Source organism: Dipodomys merriami, unplaced genomic scaffold (assembly GCF_024711535.1).
Source record: "Dipodomys merriami isolate MVZ:Mamm:240054 unplaced genomic scaffold, mDipMer1.0.p SCAF_153, whole genome shotgun sequence".
NCBI lineage: Eukaryota > Metazoa > Chordata > Mammalia > Rodentia > Heteromyidae > Dipodomys > Dipodomys merriami.
The window spans coordinates 2272095-2287898 of record NW_027202860.1 but is presented as its reverse complement, the minus strand read 5'-3'; the positions used below and the strand labels follow the sequence as shown (position 1 = coordinate 2287898).

The 15804-nt window shown below is 41.2% G+C and overlaps 1 protein-coding gene across 10 annotated transcripts in view; it reads right to left on the bottom strand.

Annotated features, from left to right (window-relative positions):
* Positions 1 to 293: 293 nt before the first annotated feature.
* Positions 294 to 15804, bottom strand: part of LOC138827290 (protein dispatched homolog 1) — a 165460-nt gene continuing 149949 nt past the window's right edge. For all 10 annotated transcript variants that reach the window (XM_070022790.1, XM_070022785.1, XM_070022786.1 and 7 more), the window contains one exon: positions 294 to 10171. In XM_070022790.1, coding sequence (XP_069878891.1) covers positions 6557 to 10171 — 3615 coding nt within the window. In that variant the 3' untranslated portion in view covers positions 294 to 6556. The remainder of the gene's footprint in view (positions 10172 to 15804) is intronic.

Here is a 15804-nt window from a genome sequence, read left to right as displayed (position 1 = left end):
CTTCCTTCCTTCCTTCCTTCCTTCCTTTTTCTCTCTTTCTTTTTTCTCTTTCTCTCTTTTGGTAGTGATGGGGTTTGAACTCAGGCTTCATGCTTGCTAGGCTGGCACTCTACCACTTGAGCCACACTTTCAACCCTGATTTTTGGTGTTTATTTGGAGTTTAGTGAACTTTTCTGCTTTGGCTGTTTTTGATCCTTCATATCTAGCTGCCTAAGTAGCTAAGATGATAGGTATGAGCTATGGTTCCAGGCTTTTTTAATAAAAAGTAAAAAAAAAAAAAAGCACAGTGGTAGTCACAGTAAGACTTTTTATTGGAGTGGAATAGTCTTTATTACATTGATGTATTATAGCAAATATTCATACTGAAAACACATGTACTCACATTCATAAACCATGTGATATATACACATACATACACATATATACACGTATTTGCAATACAGGCAAACATGGCCATAGCATGTGTACCAGTCATAGGATGTGCTTTAATGAGTACAGTGAAATGACAGGGGATCATAACTATTGCAATGGTAAGATTTACACAGCAGTATCTTTAACGTCCCTCACCTCTTTCAGTCTTCACACCCTGTGAGGTACACATCATTAACATAGTTTATAGATGACAAAGCTGGTCTTGCTCTTCAATACTGGTCATTGTGAAAAAAAAAATGCAGACCTCTGTGGCTGCATACAGGAGTGATTGTCAGATGCTTGAGATCTTTGAATCTTAGTTCAACATTCTTCACATTGTCTATTTTATTTTGCAAATGGAGTTCTTGCTACATTGCTAAAACTCCCAGGCCCAACGGATTGTCTCACCTCAGCCTTCAAAATAGCCAAGACTACAGGCACCCCATCACCACGTCCAGCTATATCTGTTGTTGTTGTTATTATTATTATTGTTGTTGTTATTTTGGTCAGCCATGGGGCTTGAATGCAGGACCTGGGCACTATCCCTGAGCTCTTTTGGTCAAGCTAGTACTATTTGGAGCCATAGCGCCATTTCCTATTTTATTATTTTTATTTTAATCTTACTTGTACAACTATTTGCTGTGCAAATCCATTCTTTACAGGGGACATAGGTATTGCATTCTCAGGACATCGGTCTGGGGGAAGGCAGAGGTTCTTGGGTCATTAGTGGCTCTTTCCACAGGCCCTGAGTGCAGAGGACTTAAAGTCCAGTTTTGTCACTGAGTGTGTAATGAAGAACCTGTCCTCTCACCAGAAGTCAGGGTAATGAGGGCGACACAGAAACAAGCAGGCAACAGTAACAGGACAACAGGCTGCAATAGTGAGCCCTGGTGTCAGGGAAGAGAAGATAGTTCACTTCCTCCTACACTGATCAGGTTGAAAGTAAGGCAAGTGAGAGTACTTGTCATTTCCAGCATGATGTCTGAAAGAACCAGCCCTAGGTATGATATCCTTGCAGAGACTCTAAATAGCCTTCTCTCTACCTCTGAGGCTCAAGATGAACTTTCTTACCCTCCTGCAGTTTGTAACAATCAGCTTGCAGATGAAAACAAAAATTATTTTGTTTTCAGGACAGGATTCATGCCTTAAACTGGTTTTGTGAATCACACTAATTTACAGAAATGCTTGGGTTTCATCTCTAACTGGCTTTTCTCTGATAGTAACAGGTTGATATTTATTACAATGCTATATAACTTCTCATCATTGGCAACAAAGACATTCATGGAAGGAATCCCCCCTGATCTGCTCATGGAAACCCAGGCTCCTTTTCAGGGTAGGGCAAAGAAATTCAAATTGAGATCTGGGATGGAATTGCTCAGCAGTCCTTCCCATCTGACATCTATGACCAATAACGGGTACACCAGGATGCTAAAGGTAAAGAGACCAAGCTCTTTTTAGAAAAGAACAATGCAGAGAAACTTCAGAATCTCTGAGGCTAATGTTAGAAATGTGATTATTGTTCAAGCCTTTCCTCAGCCCTCTGCAAGAAATTTTGCTGGAGACAATGCAAAGACTGTGGCTTTATGCACTCCCTCCTCCAAAGCTGCAGTGAGAATGGAGCCTTGATTGCTGCTAGAATATAGAAACAAGGTACAAAAATAGAGCCAGCAAGGAGGGGGGGTATCCAAGAAAGATGTGATTTTTGTCATTCTTACCTAGCATTTACAATATCTGGTAAGATGTCCCCTAGAAATAATCCTATTATACCTTTTTTTTTTTTTTAAAGTTGCCTTGTTGTGGTTTTGTGTTTCATTTTTTGGTCTTTTATAGATCTTCCCATCCTCCTTCCCTCCCCACCAGAGCTGAGGACCGAACTTGGGCAAGTGCTCTTCCACTGAGCTAAATCCCCAACCCCACTTGTTTCTAAAATTGAGTTTGTTAATGTCTGTGTTACATTGCAAAACCAGTGACATTAAGTTTTGTTTTTAAATTCTAGCACTTTGTTTTCTTAGGTAGGCTAAGCATGCTCTTTCTAATCTTGCTTAGATTGTTGGTTTGCTTAACAAATCCTTTGCCCTTTAAAATTTCAATCTGTACAAGGCCTTGGGTTCAATCCCAGCATTACAAAACAAAAAACACAAGCAAAAATGTACAATTAGTAGAACTTGAACAAAGTTCTGTCTCTTTGTCTCAAACTAAAACCAAGTCTTATAAGAACTTTATTTGGTTCCAAAGAGGGAAAAATATTCCTGGCTGAAAATAATTTACCCTTTGCTTTTTAGGAAAGCATAGATTGATGACCAAAAGCTACTTGAAAAAACATTAGAATAAACATCAAAGGTTAGCTATTTTAGTTGAGAACAGGGAACTTTCAAACTTTTGTTTTTACTGTGATAGTCCCAAAGTAAGTCAAGAGTGTACCCCATTTTAACAGTGTGGGGAGAAGAGCCAGGGTGCTGATGACTGCTATCTCTCCCCTCCCTCCCCAGGACATGAGCTCTGGTGCATTACTCAAGTTGAGTCCCTGGCTTAACTTCTTATCCCAAAAATGGTACATAATTTTCAGTGTTAGCAACAAGAACCCACTGGAAAAACATCCAGGGTAAGGGAGAGCTCTTTTTTGGGTGATGACTTCCAGAATGTGACTGCTTTATTCTATGTCCCACCTGAACACCTGTAGCCACATTCATATCCCCTGCATCTCGGGAAAGCATCCTCAGGAGCACAGATGCCTATCTGGCTTCCCCATGGCCAACATGCCCTCTCTGTGCTGTCAACTTCCTGTTCTGATGACTTCCACAGCAGACCGAGAACCTGGGTTCCTCCTAGTTACTTAGTGAGTTCTTGAACATACACTCTTTGATTTACACAGCTAATAGAAAGAGAAATGCCATCTTTCTCTTTGTCAAAACATAAAATTATGGTAGTTACAACAAAATGCATACGGTTACAACCGAAGGCGTAAGATTCTACTATCCAATCATGAATGTTTATTCCTTTTCCTATATACCTAATACAAAGATGTGAAAACCTCTTATGTGTATGAAGATAATACGTAATACAAATGGTTAACAAACACACTGTGAATGCAATTGGAAATAAGTTAAATACCAGCAAACATTTGGAAAGATAAGCTCTGGTTTAAAGAATATTTGGATATGCTAGCTCCTTCAGCATTAAAAACAAACAAACACACACACACACACAAATAACAAAAAAAAACACAGAAAATCTCACGATTTTTAACAAATGCTATTTTTTTTTTTTGCTATGTCTGAACTTGATGTAAAAAATCCCAAAGGAGTCTTTTCTTTTTTAACACAGGTCTATTTTTTTCTTCTAAAATGCCTCTCCTCATTAAGGTGAAAACATACAGCTGTTTTCAAAGTCACTCTCCTCAGACTGAATTCTAAGACTATTGGAAGTGCTGTTGGCAGGGTGCTTCCCACATGAGGCTAGGGACCAGGACCCTTCCTAGACCTTCCTTGTCTCCTGCAGCCTACATTTTTTTTTTTTTTTTTTTTTGGTCGGTCGTGGGGCTTGAACTCTGGGCCTGGGCGCTGTCCCTCAGCTCTTCAGCTCAAGGCGAGCGCTCTACCACTTGAGCTACAGCGCCACTTCCGGTTTTCTGGTGGTTTATTGGAGATAGGAGTCTCAAGGTCTCTCCTGCCCGGGCTGGCTTTGAACCGCGATCCTCAGATCTCAGCCTCCTGAGTAGCTAGGATTACAGGCGTGAGCCACCAGCGCCCGGCTGCAGCCTACATTTTTGAAACTGCTATTCACCCCTCTCCCTGCAAATGTGTGTCATTTAGACAGTACTGAGGTTTGAACTCAGGGCTTTGTGCTTGCTTGGCAGGTGTTCTACCACTTCAGGCATACCTCCAGCCTCTTTTTTTAGTTACTTTTTCAGAGTCTTGATGTTTGCCCAGGTGGACTTAAGATGCAATCCTTCTACCTATCCTTGCAGTGTAGCTAGGATCACAGACATTCATTGCTATGGCTGGCTTATTGATTGAAATGGGGTCTTAGTAACTTTTGCCAAGGCAGGCCTTGAACCACTATCCTCTAGACCTCTGCCTCTTGAGTGCTGGTTTTACAAATGGGAAACAATGCCTTAAAATTTTTTATATATGTTTATATTTATAGGTATACACATACACTTTCATGAGGTGCCAGTGGTTCACACCTGTAATCCTAGATACTTAGGATGAGCCTGAAGATTGTGATTTGAAGCCAGCCCAGGCAGAAAAGTTCATGAGACTCCTCTCTGGTTAATCACCAAAAAGCCAAAAGTCAGTGGTAGCCTTGAGTAAAAATGCTCAAGGACAGTGACCAGACCCTGAGTTAGGTCAAGCCCCAGGACTGGCTCCCCTCACAAAAAAATCATGTGCCTCTTCTCTTGAGGACTAGACTTCCTCGTGGGGGTGCTATCAGAGTCTGTTTGGGCACTATCCCTGCACAAGGCATTAAGCAAACACCCAGTGAAGACCTTAAATGCTCCATTGGTATGTGGCTGGAAGAACACTGGTGTGAGCTGGGGATGCCAGAGGGGGAATGTGATCATTGCTTTCAAATATCTGAAGGGAAGGGATATCATGTGGCAGAAAGATCAGAGATGTTTGCTTTCACTCTGGAGATTAGAATGAGGAATAACTGCTAGAAATCCAACAGATTTTTGGCTCAATCAAGGTAGACATGTAGTGAGTTCTTTGGCACAGGCACTCAAGCCCAAACTGGAAAGCTACTTAACAGAAATGTGTTTTGTGCGTTAGTCATTGATCTGAAAAATCCCTTCCAGCTCTTGACAGCTTTTATTTTTCAAGCCCGAGGATGATACACAGATCAATTTGGAAACTTCCTAAGAGATTAACCAATATAACTGTCTTAAAGAAATCTTTTCTGTATGTAGAGCTATTCCCATTAGATTCTTTAGAGGACCAAACCAGAGGTAGAGCCCTGGGAGGAAGCAGAGTGCAGAGGCTCTGCCTGGAAGGGCTGGAATGCCTTAGTATCAGATGACAAGCTGTGATGGGCTATGTCATCTGAAGCATTACCCCAAAAGCATGCTCCAACAGCTCAATTACTGCAGACTGATTTAACTCAAGATACACGGTGTCACTTAAGATCCTGCCCGAAGGCTTAGCATTTCCAGGTGTTAGCTGCAACAATGAAGACATGGCTTAAAATAGAGGGAAAAGCCTCCAGGACACAGTCCTTTAAGGCACGAGATGGAAGCAGAGTTTGATATAACATCCCTTACTCTGAAGACTTTAAGTGGCTAGGATACATGTGATGTAGGCCCACTTTTGTCACTATGCAATTTACCCTCTGGAATGCAGTACTTTGTGGGTGATCATATCACTTAATTCACGCTTCTCCTTTTGTGGCATTAATGTAACTGTGGCCTTGCCCAAGATGATATCTATGGCTCCTAGATTGGTAGGTAGGATAATGGAACACCTGTGCCTATTTGGTTAATGTGGGAAAGATAGCAGTCTGGATGTAAATGTGTCTCTGGCTTCACAGTCTAGTCATACAAACAAATAGAATATGTACTATTAAGGTGCTTGATAATGTTTAAATGAAGTACAAACTTTAATGTTGTTTAGTTCCTGGATTTTAAGTGAAATAGTAAATCTAACTGAAGGGCAATCTCTAGTAATTATGGTGAGCAAGCAAAGTTTTGCTTACTACCAACCATATGCACCAGAATAAAGGTATTAGGTAAATATGGCTGCTCAAGATAAAGCTTCCAGTAATTTAGAATTAGATTCACCACTGTAGGAGAACAAAGAGAGAGACAACTATTTTTAGACCAGGTACAAATGTAAAAACCTTCTTGAATGATGAAAGAGGTAACCTTAATTAAGATGCACTGTACTCATAAACTGACATCTGAACTGAAATCCCTTAATGATAATAATAATATATATAATGATAATAATAAGTCTTGAAATAAAAGTTATCAATGAATCCAATAATCTATAATAATTGTTTAAATGGAATGTGAAAATATGCCATGATTTTTAACAAGGTAAAACATACCAGTTCCTGTATTTTGGTTATACCCTTCTAAGCTTCTGGCTTTTATTTTCATTTCAAAAGAATGACTGAGGCATTGGTTCAGACATTAATGCTATATTTATTATAGTGTTTTTATCAACAAACTTTCACCAGACAGTTCTGAGTGTGATAATACAGCAGGCACATTGGCTTCAAGGTTTGGCATCTGGCAGTCCACAGAATTGCATTTCACTCTCACAATTCTGCCACAACTCTGAGGATTGTTTGGGCAGGACCTATATCCAGCCTTTCCCATTAAATGATTAAATATTAATTTTGGTTCACTCTGACTTAAATGTTCTGAGTTCACCATTACATCAGTCTGTGATGAGCTCAACTCTACTTTCCTCTGTGCCTTGTTGGTCTGACTTGGTAAACCAGAGACCTTGGCTTCGGTCCCTCCACTACCCTCCATATTCCCTGCGTCCTTATTTGTACAGAGTCTCCTCTGATTACTCTCAGGATCACAACATGCTTTTTGTAATGCTCCAGTGCTTCTGCAGACCAGTGGTGCTGGTTCTGCCATCCTTGGGAGATGTTCTTCGATGCTCTGAAGACTGTGTACACTGGCCTTACCAGTTTTCTCTTGGGTCTGAATATGCTGCACTGGGTGGAGGAAGAAATTCCTGGGCAGAGAATTCTGCATTCCAGGTGGCTGCGCTCGGCCTTGCAGGCAGGGGCAGGGATGCATGTGTGGGATGGGATGCACGAATCCCTCAGCAGCTTGGTGTGAGGCTGTCAGAGGTGTCACCCCATTCTGGATCTGGACAAAGCTGCTAGCAGGAGGGGCACATTGGTGGCACAAGTTATCACCCATGTGCTGGCAAGAGTGTGGGCCATATTTTAAGGGTCTGTATGCATTTGGGCAGCTACATCTCTGGTTCAGAGAGAAGAAGTGACACATGGTGTGCTGCTCCAGAGCAGGTGGTAACAAGACGGAGCTTGTCTCACTTTTGGTGCTTTTGTTCTGTTCATTGTTGTAGGCTGAGTGCACAGGCATCCCTAAGTTCTTTGTTTGGCTGTTGAAAAATTCGGAGCAGATGTGTGTCTCTTCATAAGTGATCTTCTCTGAGGCAGTACAGCTGTGGGATGCCAGAGGTTCTAGTTCATAAAACTCATGCTCCAGTTCAGCTTTTTGGCCCCTGGGATCTAAATGATAAGCATTCATGGTGTGTGTTTTGCTTTGTTCCTTGTCACGAGGACCGGTAGACAGGGCATGGGAAAAGGCACTGCACTGTAGTTTTTTGGGTAAAGGAATCTGACCACAGGTTCCCTGTGGTCCAAGGCACCGACACATACACTGGAAAAAGAAGGTGGCAAAAGCCCAGCTGATACACATGATGAGCATCATAAAGGTGCCTAGCTGGGTATAGGCCAGGACTGTGGAGGGCATCATCATGGCCCCAGCCACAAAGGTGGTCAGAGCGGCCATGGCAATTGCAGAGCCCATGCGACTCAGGGAGAAGATCACTTTGCCTTCACGGTCAGGATCTGGAGCCAAGCGGTAAGCAACCCCATAATGGACAGCAAAGTCCACGGATAAACCAACTGCAACTGAAATGGTGACAGACTCCAAAACATTCAGCTCCCAGCCCAGCAAGACAAGAGAACCGACAGTAACAAATATGGTCCCGGCTATCGAGATGATGGCATAGAGGCTTATGATGATATTCCATGTTGTCAGCAGCATGACACTAAATGCCACAGCCACAGAGAGCCCCATGGCAATCAGGGTGCCATCTGAGAGGCTGTCCTGAAGGTCATAGAACTCCAGATTGCTGACAAACCAGCCATTGCTGAGGCCCTCAGGTGCAGAACTCAGCTCATTGGAAATCCATGAGTCCACCTCTTTGTAAAACTGATGCATCTTCTCATAAGCCAGGGTGAAGAGATAGGTGCTTTGGAACTCGAGCACCACTGCCCTGATAGTATCATTGATGTCAAACCTTGGTCCTGGGGTTTTGCTATCCAAGTGGTACCCTGTGCTCCTTTCCAACTCCATGATGGCTCTCTTGATGCATAGTTCAAAGATCTCCTGCTTGTAGGGGAAGCTCCAGTGGCTGCAGCATGGGTACACGGCCGGCTCCTCACAGTCCTGATTTTCCATCCACTGTTTGAAGGTCTCGATGAAGCAGCTGGTGAAGTCCTGCTCATCAGTCTGGTAGAAGAATGTTTGGTTTCGCAGTTTTTGACAGAAATGTAGAATCCAGGCCTGGGAAGCTGGGCTGGCAATGTTGAAAGTGCTATCTAGTGTCAGCTTTCCTTTACTCTTGGGATTTAGTGGATTGCCACTGTCCTCTGGGGACACACCCCAGATGACGGTGATGGGCATGTGCAGCTCCTCTCCGTGGTGAACACGCTCAAACATGAAAAGCTTTTTGTACTCAGCGTCATAACGCTCAAAAGGATGGGACGACCTGAACACCTGGAACTCGGATAACTCCAAGGAGGGCAGCTTCATCTTTGGGTTTATACACACGATGTAGGCCCCACCTACAGTTAAGGCAAGGAACCAGAAGAGCCAGAGATAGTGAAACTTAATGACAATGCACGGCAAGACCTTTTCAAAAAAAATTCGAGAGGCTTCTGAAATGGCAAAAAGCACTTTATGGCACTTCTGGTAAGCTGCTGTCCAGCAGCTTTTGTTATCATACACCTGTTGCTGAGGCTTCCGGAAGCAAGTGAATATATTGAGGAGGTATCGCTCATGCAGAACCACGACAGCTGGAAGCCACGTGACCATCAAGACATAATTCACCAATATAGCTGTTCCCGCATACACCCCGAAGCATCTGATTGCTGTAATGTTGCTAACATAGTTAGCGTAAAAGGCGGCGGCAGTGGTAAAGCTTGTGACAAACATGGAGAGTGCGGCATGTTGCAAGGTGATGCTCACGGTTTCTGAGGTTTCCGCGTGAGGCTTGTCAAATTTGGTATAGTTCCAGACATCACACAGGACAAAAGCATCATCGGCTCCAATTCCAACCAAAATGATGAGTGCAGTGAGGTTCATAAAAGGGAAAAATTCAAAGTTAAATACAACACGATAGAGAAAGTACGAGACAATCAAGGAACTGATTATTGCGAACATTGTCATGAGAGTGATAAACATGGACTTGGTATAGACACACATGACCAGCAGGACGATCACAATGGCGATGGCAGGATACACAGTATCCATGAGAAGATAATCTTGAAACAAACTGTGTTTGATACCAAACTCGATCCCGGTGATGGTTGTGATGCCGTCGGAAGAGTTCCAGTTTTCGAAGTTGTCCAGGTAAATGTTCATCATGCTTTCTCCTTTCTCTGTGGGGGAGAAGAGCATGCTATACTTTAAAGCCGGCATGGCATAGTCAGCTGACTTGGGGCTCATGAAGTCCTTGTCCACCAAGTAATGGAGGATCTGGTACACGGCATTGTACTTGGTACATTTGCGTGGCACGTTGGTACACTTGAGCTGATCCTTTCTTCTGGCTGCCATGTCCCAGCAGTCTGGCCCCAAGGTGCCATTTTGGTAGTGTTTGGCACAGGTCCGAAGCAGCTTCAATGTATGAGAGACATCTCGCTCAACGATTTTCTGACAAGATGATCTGTTGTTCAGTATGGCAATGTAGTTCCCCAGTGTCCAGCTGGGGCAGCAAGAAGCAGCTGTGGTTCTCTGGCAGAGATCACCGAACTGGGGATGAGATCTGATCTGCAGAGAAAGATACGCAGGACTGGAGTTTAAATGGATGCATGACTGGGAACGTTACCATTGCCTGGATAGACCAGGAAAATTACCCAAGCTAAATATCCTCTTAAATTAGGTATCAGTTTGCTATGCAATACAAGATTTTCTCATATTACAGGGCACCTTATGAGTCACTTTATTTTGAGCAGGAAACTAGGTAAATGTTCATCATGTCTCTCCTTTTGTAGGGGAGAAGAGCATGTTATACTTCAAAGCCAACATGGCATAGTCAGCTGACTTGGGGCTATGGAAATGATATAGAAGTGAGAAGCAATGTCAACAAGAGCTGAGTTTGGTGAGGGAGATAAAATTAACACCTACTTGGAAAACAAGTTCTTTTTCAAATGACCATAGAATGCAATAAATAATGACCCAATTGATGCATTTCTGCATTTCAAATATACTTGTATCTCAAATATACTTGTATCTTAAATACATTTTTGCTTAAAAATTTTGGATATCAGTATGATTTTTTTTATTGGCAAAGGTATCTCAATCAACACAGAGGGAAGCAAAGATGCTACTTGACAATTACTATGATCAACACTTATGTTCCCTAATTCCTGTTACTCTGCAATGTGACAATGAGAGGCAGGGCTTTTGGGAGGTGATTAATAAGATCAGTGTCCTTGTAAAGATGATTCCATAGAGCTGTATCAGGACACATAGAAGGTGCCACCTATAAAATAGATACCGAATCTGCAGGCCCCTTAAGCTTAGACTTCTCTGTTTCCAGTTACAGCAGTCTGAATACACTAAGACAAAAACCAGTAAACAAAAAAGCAATGCTGGTACTATCCAAAACATGGCTTGAGATTCATGATGGATTTAGACTAAACTTATTTTTTGACATATGGGTAGGAATGGGCAATATTTTTACATTAATATATTGTATGTATCTGATTTTAGTGTATAAATTAATGCGTAATTAGGGATTCAGTTATTTCTTCTTAAAAGTTTCTTCAAGCTGGGCGGGCACTGATGGCTCAAGCCTACCTGTAATCCTAGCTACTCAGGAGGCTGAGATCTGAGGACTGTGATCTGAAGTAGCCCAGGCAGAATGTCCATGAGACTCTTATCTTTAATTAACCACCAAAAAGTTGAATGTGGAACTATGGTTTAAGTGGTAGAGTGCTAATCTTGTGTAAAAAATCTCAGGGACAATGCCCAGGCCTTGAGTTCAAGCCCGGACAAGTATGTGTGCACACATGTGCACACACACACACACACACACACACACACACACACACATATACACACACACACATATATACACACACACACACATATATACACACACAAACACATATATATACACACACACAGTTTCTTCAGGTTGGCTATAACCCTATTTTGGAATTTGCTCTTTTGATAAGTAGAAGATTCGTGGACAGTATTTGATTTAGAACATTCAGGAGAACACTTCCTATTTTATGGAAATTCTTGTCACAGTAAATTAATAAGTTCTCTCATTTACTAGCATTGCTAGGTTATAAGAACTCTGGGTAATTCTATTTTGTAAATTAGATGACTGACTCCTGTTCCCTGAGGGTGAGAATAAAATCCAACCCCTTTCTCTGGAGCTTGACCTGAGACTTCTGTCTTGGGACCAGAGCTAAAGATGCCCAGAGCTAAAAATTCCTAGTCCCACTTCTTGCCCTCATCTCTAATTACCAAAGACTGTTTTGTTTTTGTTTTTGTTTTTTTTCAGTCGTGGGGCTTGAACTCTGGGCTTGAGCACTGTCCCTCAGCTCTTCAGCTCAAGGTGGGAGCTCTACCACTTCAGCTACAGCACCACTTCCGTTTTTGTTGTTGTTGTTGTTTATTGGAGATAAGAGTTTCCTGCCCAGGCTGGCTTTGAGCCATGATCCTCACATCTCAGCCTCCTGAATAGCTAGGATTACAGTATGAGCCACTAGAACCCGGCCTGGTGTGAATGGTATGATTAGAATTTACCATTTACCTTGATTAAACTAGACTTTGTCATTCATTCATTGAAATATATTTCCAAAGTGGGGAGAAACTGGTATAAATCATCTTTTGGGAACTGTGATTTATCTATAAACCAAGTTACTAGTGATCCCTTATTAAGCCACTACTCCAACTAATCTGTGAGGTGATGTGTAGATGATACACGATTGGCTATATGTTGGCAAGTCTTGAAGCTATGTAAACTGTACCCAGCATAGGTTTGACATTTTCCATAATGAATATCCCATAATAGTTACCTGATTTTAAAAGACACTCTAGAGGAGTAAAAAAAAGCTGAGACAAAAGGATTTTATTACACACTAAAATATTTATTTCACAAAGACTTCATGTCTAAGTTTATTTCTGAAAAGTAGTGAGTACTTTTTCATAAAACAGAGTAATACATACTATTCATAGCTGTGTTTAGGTTAAAGACACATTTATGCTAACTTAGGGAAAGCAGAATTACCTAATAAATACCAGAAGCCTGAAGTGGCATCTCCTCTGGTTTTTATGGCAAATAACCAGTTTTATCCCTGAAACAACATGTTAGCCCCCAGGCCTGGCCTGGTGAACTGAGAATATGAAAATGCAACCCTGATGCTTGATAGCTTTCAGATGGAAGAAAATGAATTACCATGATGAAACTCACTATCAACTAGGAAGATCTAATCTGTAGTTGCTAGAGTACCTAAACACTAAAGCTAAATGAAACAGGGTTGCCAGCTAATACTAAAAAAGCAAGCACAGAATCCTGTCCTTTAATAACCTTTCCTAATAACAATGGGTTTTAAGATGAAGAAGTTGGACTTTATCAATACAGATCAACTACTATTTTGATGGCTTCTATCAAAAATAAATGCTAGTTCACCACTGAGTTAATTCTTAAATTCAAAATTGGTGTTGGTTGATGTCTAACATTTGGAAAAACTGTTTTCGAGGGCTCTTATAGGTAAGAGGTAAGTACAGAGAAAAGACGTTGTTTAAGTACCCCTATATTGGGTAGGAGCCTTCTGAATTTAAAGGAATGAAGCTCAAGCGACTGTCCACACTTTCAGGGCATAAGTAACATTGTATGCTCCTAACTGCCCATTCCAAAGAGAAAAATTACTTACAGAGCACCTGCACAAGATAAATAGGCTATGGTAGTCCTTGCTTACCTAGTTGTTCTTGGGGTGGCAGAAAATCAGGCACAAAGATGAATAATTGTAATTTAATGTGATAAATAGCATACTGTGTGTGAGAGCTGACAGGACCCGCACAGGGAATACCCAAGTCACATCACCCAGTGGTGATGTGACGGTGGCTCTAACTTTATCATCTTGACTACTAGTAAACACTGAGATATGCATTATATAGTGAGGCTTACAGATAATGGCAAGCTGGTACCTCTTCATGGGAGGAGGCAGTTATAATTTTGTTGTATTTTTAGAAAATGGATTCACTGGAGGGATTTAAAAATCTTTGAAGTTTATAAAAATACAAGTGGAGTCTATGGAAGCAATTTTTTTAACTCGTAAGCCCTTCTAATTCTAGTTGTTTACAAATTGGATGTCTTAGGAAGCCATTTTGCCTCTGTGGTTATAATTGTCTTTGAATGCTTCTCTAGTTAGATAGTAGCAGGGGTGGAGTTGACTTAAAATAGGGGGTAAGGAAGAGAAGAGAGAAAAAGAAAAAACTAGCAGATTTTTAAATGCTACCTCAAACTTTCAAACTACTGGCTAAGTTGGAGATATTTTAAGAAGCTAAGTGGAAAATTAAGCTCTTAACACCAGGCTCAACTGACTGCTAGACTCTTCTTCCCCCTGTAACCACAATCCCTACATTGATGTTTACAGGGAACCTAAGGAGGAGAAAGAAGGCAAACACTCCATAGGCTTCTTTAAAGCAAGAACCAGAAATTCTATTTCTGGGCTCCTTGAAGCTGTAAGGGGTTTTAGCTATCCACTAATGTCACCTGGTAAGCCAGAGTCTCATCTACCAAATATCACATGCTTTTACAAGCTGAGTCCTCAAAGCACCAACATCCACAACATGTAAAGACTAATCTGGGAACATAGTTTCTAGCAGAGTAAAGATGGGAGAAATACACTTCTGGTTACTAATGATTGTCTGGCGTAGTGTCCCTTAGGATGTCAAAGGGCAGAAGGAAGCAATGAAGGGGATCAGAGGAATTGAGTGAGGCTCCTTTAAAAGTCTCAGCCACTTCTGATAGGACATAGGCCAGCCTCAGAAACAGAGCCTTTTGACTCTGGAAACCTGTGCCTCTCTGAATTATGAGTATAAGTGGCATGTAATTTAAAGGGAATCTGGAGCTTGAACAAAATGTGCTGTAAACACAGGCAGGAGATAAGTGAGACATCTGGCCTCCCCAAGATGTTACACTGATTACCAGACGTTTTCTGGAGATGACCCAACAATTAAGCTCTTCCTCTCTGTATCACTTGGTTGTGTTTCATTTAACATGAGAGGTGTTAATAATCAAGTGCTTAAGTACAATGACCAGAATTGAAGGGTGGGAAGGAGCCTGACAGAGAGTCTGAGGACACTCTGCTCCAATCACCATAACAGACAAAATCCTTAATAGTGGCCTAAACTGGGAGACTGGGGAAATGAACCATAATCATTTGAAAGCTGAACTATTAATCCAAGTTGTTATTTAAGGTATTGGATGAATACCTAGTATCATTATAAAAAAAAATCTCTTATCCTGGGCTCACAGCAGAATTTGAGACTAGACTACTAAAAATGTTTGCAATCGGTAAGAATTTAACAAGTAAAAATTATAACCACAGTTTTTGAAGTATGATTACCTATTCATTCATTTCTTGGTGTGAATCTAAAATTGGTTATAGCATCTATTTACTTGGACATGTATGTTGAATCTGTCCCTCAAAGTCTGACAATATCATGTTTCTTCTTTCTTCCCAATTAATTACTGAATTATACAGTTTTGCTCTCAGTGACTTAGAAATTATACTCGTCCTGTTCTTGCTTTCAATCCCTATCATGTGCCTAGGAGAGAGACATATTCAGATAAGAGTACTTCTACATTCCTTTAGATAGTTTAAATTATACAAACGTTATCAAGTCAAGCCATTAGAAAGCCATATCTAGATTTCTTTTGATATAACATCTTACCGCGACCACTCTACCTAAAGTTAAGTTTCAAAAATCAGCCAAGATTCAGTATTCTTCTATCCCTTACACTATGCTGTTAAGAACCTTGTACACAAATCGTATTTATTTTATCAAGACTATAGTGTATGATCTCCCCCAACACCTTAGCATGAGGGAAAATTAGTCTGCTTCTTCCTCTCTCTCTCTCTCTCTCTCTCTCTCTCTCTCTCTCTCTCTCTCTCTCTCTCTCTCTCTCTCTCTTTCTCTCTTACTTTCACTCTCAGGCTAGTGCTCTACTACTTGAAGCTGAAAAAGAGCACAGGATCCTGCATTCAAGCCCCAGTACTAGATACAGAAGAGAAGAAAACACAGAAAATAAAACTGACTACTGTTTAAGAAACTTTGATGTTTATACACCGACACTTTGATCTACTTGGAGTTAAACACAGAAAAGGTGGTACTGACAGAAAATTGATAACACAATCAATGGAAAATTATTTTCAAAA